The sequence below is a fragment of the Pan paniscus genome, chromosome 6 (genome assembly GCF_029289425.2).
Source record: "Pan paniscus chromosome 6, NHGRI_mPanPan1-v2.0_pri, whole genome shotgun sequence".
NCBI classification, from domain to species: Eukaryota; Metazoa; Chordata; class Mammalia; order Primates; family Hominidae; genus Pan; species Pan paniscus.
The window spans coordinates 180,287,543-180,290,893 of record NC_073255.2 but is presented as its reverse complement, the minus strand read 5'-3'; the positions used below and the strand labels follow the sequence as shown (position 1 = coordinate 180,290,893).

The 3,351-nt window shown below is 48.0% G+C and overlaps 1 protein-coding gene across 1 annotated transcript; it reads right to left on the bottom strand.

Annotated features, from left to right (window-relative positions):
* Positions 1 to 88: 88 nt before the first annotated feature.
* On the bottom strand, positions 89 to 1,292 carry LOC100976598 (taste receptor type 2 member 62). Its single transcript, XM_003820577.4, has one exon. The coding sequence runs from the start codon at positions 1,025 to 1,027 to the stop codon at positions 89 to 91; it is 939 nt and encodes a 312-aa protein (XP_003820625.3). The 5' UTR covers positions 1,028 to 1,292.
* Between the last annotated feature and the right edge of the window lie 2,059 nt (positions 1,293 to 3,351).

The following is a 3,351-nucleotide window of genomic DNA, read 5'->3' as shown; positions in this document are numbered from 1 at the left end:
AGACAGTACCCAAACCTTATACATTCCTGCCAGGATCATTCATCCCAGGACTGGTTACTGACACAGATAACTCAGGAGCAGAACCACCCTATGGCCAGCACCTTCCAAAGCCCTGTGAGCCAGCATCACATGGGCACTGGAGCTGAGGCCATGTCTTCAGGCCCTTTTTCAGTTTGGGGCTCCTCAGCACCAGGACGGTAGAGTGCAGACAGATGTTGGCATAGATTAGCACTTCCCAGGCCCAGTGCCAGTGATTCTGAAAGTTTATGATTTTCAAAGCAGAAGCAAACAAGGACAGGAGGTACAATGTACAGAAGATGAGGGAAAAGGTGAGTGACTTTAAAGCCATCGTGTAAGCCTGGGTGCTGGGATCACAGGGGCCAGGCCTGAGGTCCCTCATCTGCCCCAACTGCCAGCACAGTGAGACTATGAGCAAGACGGTGGACACTAGGAACAGGAGGAACGGAATCGACCACACAAACCCGTCATAAAGGAAAAAGTAGAGCTGAAATGAAGCCTGCACTCTATAAACTAGAGTTTCGTTTCTGTAGGAACTCAGGGAGACCTTCCTCTGACCGAACAGGATGTTCCCAGTGGCTGATGAGATGACTTCCAGGCCACAGATGATCAGGGAGCCCTTGATCAGCTTGGGCACTAACCGAGAGATCCTCCACTTCAGCCAGGCGAAGGTGGGGTGGGAGAAAGATGAGATCTTCACACAGTAGAAAGCAGCAAGCAAGGCAGTAAACCACAAAGTGAGGGCATTGAAAAGGTCCCAGAAGATGTTCATATAGGGAACTGCACGCGAAAAATCTAGGGAGGCCAGGAGGTTGTTCGCCATGGCTACCCCATGCAGGCAGAAACGGGAGGCAGCGAGACAGGCCACAATCATGTCACTTGTGGACAGCATCCGGCACCTTACCCACTCCCTGCCCAGCATTGTGACCAAGAAGCCATTCTGCAGCATTGCAGCCAATGACTCCAGGCAAAAGATGGCTATGAAGATCAACGTGGGCAAGGAGGGCATCTTCTCCAGGGAGGTTCTGCTAAGTCTCAGCTCCTACTGCAGAGGGCTGGGACACATCTGCAGGGAAAAACAGCCTGTCTGGCTGAGTCAAGCCACCCTGTTTACACCAGAGACTCAGAAGCCCTTGTCCCTGGATTCATAGAAAATCCCAGCCACCAGCAAACACCCCCAGTCCCCAGAATTTGAAAAGATAATTTCTGCAATCTCCTTTGGCATGCAAATCACTCCCAGCTCAATGACACCATCTCTATTTGCATAACCTGTATTTGCCTGTCCTTTCTCAGAGCCAGATGCAGAGAAACATTAACAGAATAGAGGCTGCTGGGGTGACTGAAAATACCCACATTTTGTACATGATGTCTTAACTGTACTATTTCTTTCCTAACTCTTCTTTAAAAGACATTGTTACTCTTATTGCCCTCCCCAAACCAAAAACCTTCCCTTCACATCCTGCCTTAACATTTTATTCAGTAGCCTCTATACACTGCCTTAGCTCACCTCCCGAATGGGTGGAACAGAAAAATCATTCGCATGCACAAGGCTTCACATTACCAAGAAAAGGCTCCCTAACCACTGGCCTCTCATGCTGCCTAAAATTTCACTGTCAAGCTCCATATTGGAGTTCATGGAATCTCCAGTTAAAATGTGGATTTCTCTGATATGTTACCATCATCTGTTAACTGTTATCCCCTTGGCTCCAGAGTGCTTGATCAACCAAAAGTAATCAGTTCCTAAGAAGCCTCTGAGGAAATGAGAGAGAGTAGACAAATCATAATGAGAAGACAAGAAAGACAGAGAAGGGAAACTGACCCAGAGGGGACATCACCATAGGAGCTGGGGGAAGCAAGAGTTGGTGGAATGACAAGCGGAGCTCAGGGCAAAGCTGGGCCACAGGGAAGTTTTGCTTTATGTGGAGTGAGCCCTGTCCTATAACAATACTGAATATATAATAGTAAAAACCACCCTGCTGAAACACCTTGTCTTTTTTTTTTTTTTTTTTTTTTTTTTTGACAGTCTCACTCTGTCGCCAGGCTGGAGTGCGGTGATGTGATCTCGGCTCACTGCAACCTCTGCCTCCCGGGTTCAAGCAACTCTCCTGCCTCAGCCTCCCAAGTAGCTGGGACTACAGGCATGTGCCACCATGCCCGGCTAATTTTTGGATTTTTAGTAGAGAAGGGGTTTCATCATGTTGGCCAGGATGATCTCGATCTCTTGACCTTGTGATCTGCCCGCCTTGGCCTCCCAAAGTGCTTGGATTACAGGTGTGAGCCACTGCATAGGGCCCCACCTTGTCATTTTTAAAGTGATTTCACACATGTTACATTTGGCCTTTACCGTCAACCACACAAAATGACACTGGTTCAGATCAGCCAACCCAGGCTCAGGGAGCCATGAGGACAGGTTCAACTGAGGAAAGAATGCCTATGAATGTGGAAAAAGTAAAAACAAAAGGGTTAAGAGGGAAGAGAGAGAAGGAGGGTAGAAGAAAGCAGAGGTGTGGATAGAAAAACAGGGAAGGGAATCCCCCGGCAAATGTCTCAGATCTTGGAGTCAGGGCTCTCCACCAAGATGAGTCATAGAAAATACCCTTGCCTACTTCCCATGGTCTCACTCAAGATTCTACAGGTGAGAGAGGCCTGTGTGTGAAAGATTAAAGAGAAATAAAAACAAGGACAAACACTTATGGTGGCGACTTCAAGAAAAAGAGGTTCAGCTCTCGAATATAGCAATTGCTTGAAGAGCTGCTTGTTTGTTTGTTTGTTTGTTTGTTTGTTTGTTTGTTTGTTTTGAGACGGAGTATCGCTCTGTCGCCCAGGCTGGAGTGCAGTGGTTTGATCTTGGCTCACTGCAAGCTCCACCTCCCGGGTTCACGCCATTCTCCTGCCTCAGCCTCCGGAGTAGCTGGGACTACAGGCGCCTGCCACCACGCCCAGCTAATTGAAGAGCTGCTAGTTTTTATTGAACTCTCAAAAGATTGTTAGAGAGCGGATAATTCAACCTGATCAACTGTTTTGTAACACAGCTTCAGTGTCTTTCTTTAATTCTTTGCATGTCTTCCTCTGGCTTCTTGAAGACAACAGCAATGAGTGGCTTCTGCACGCTCCACAGCATTTTGGCTCGTCTCAAAATCCTTCGGCCGGAGCCCAGATTCATGATGTCATCAAGAAGCGAGCTGAGGCCATGGTACACACGCCCTGTTGCGGTCACGTGTAAGCAAGTAGACATTTAATGTTTGCTGGCAAACTTCATGTTCTCTGCAGAGGTGCCAAAGCGTGCACTCTGCCAGAACAAGTCTTCCCCAGGACTTTTCCTTTCTACAGTTG

What these genes read in the sequence shown, in the direction of transcription:
- LOC100976598 (XM_003820577.4), bottom strand. Translation starts at nt 1,027, where the DNA reads ATGCCCTCCTTGCCCACGTTGATCTTCATAGCCATCTTTTGCCTGGAG.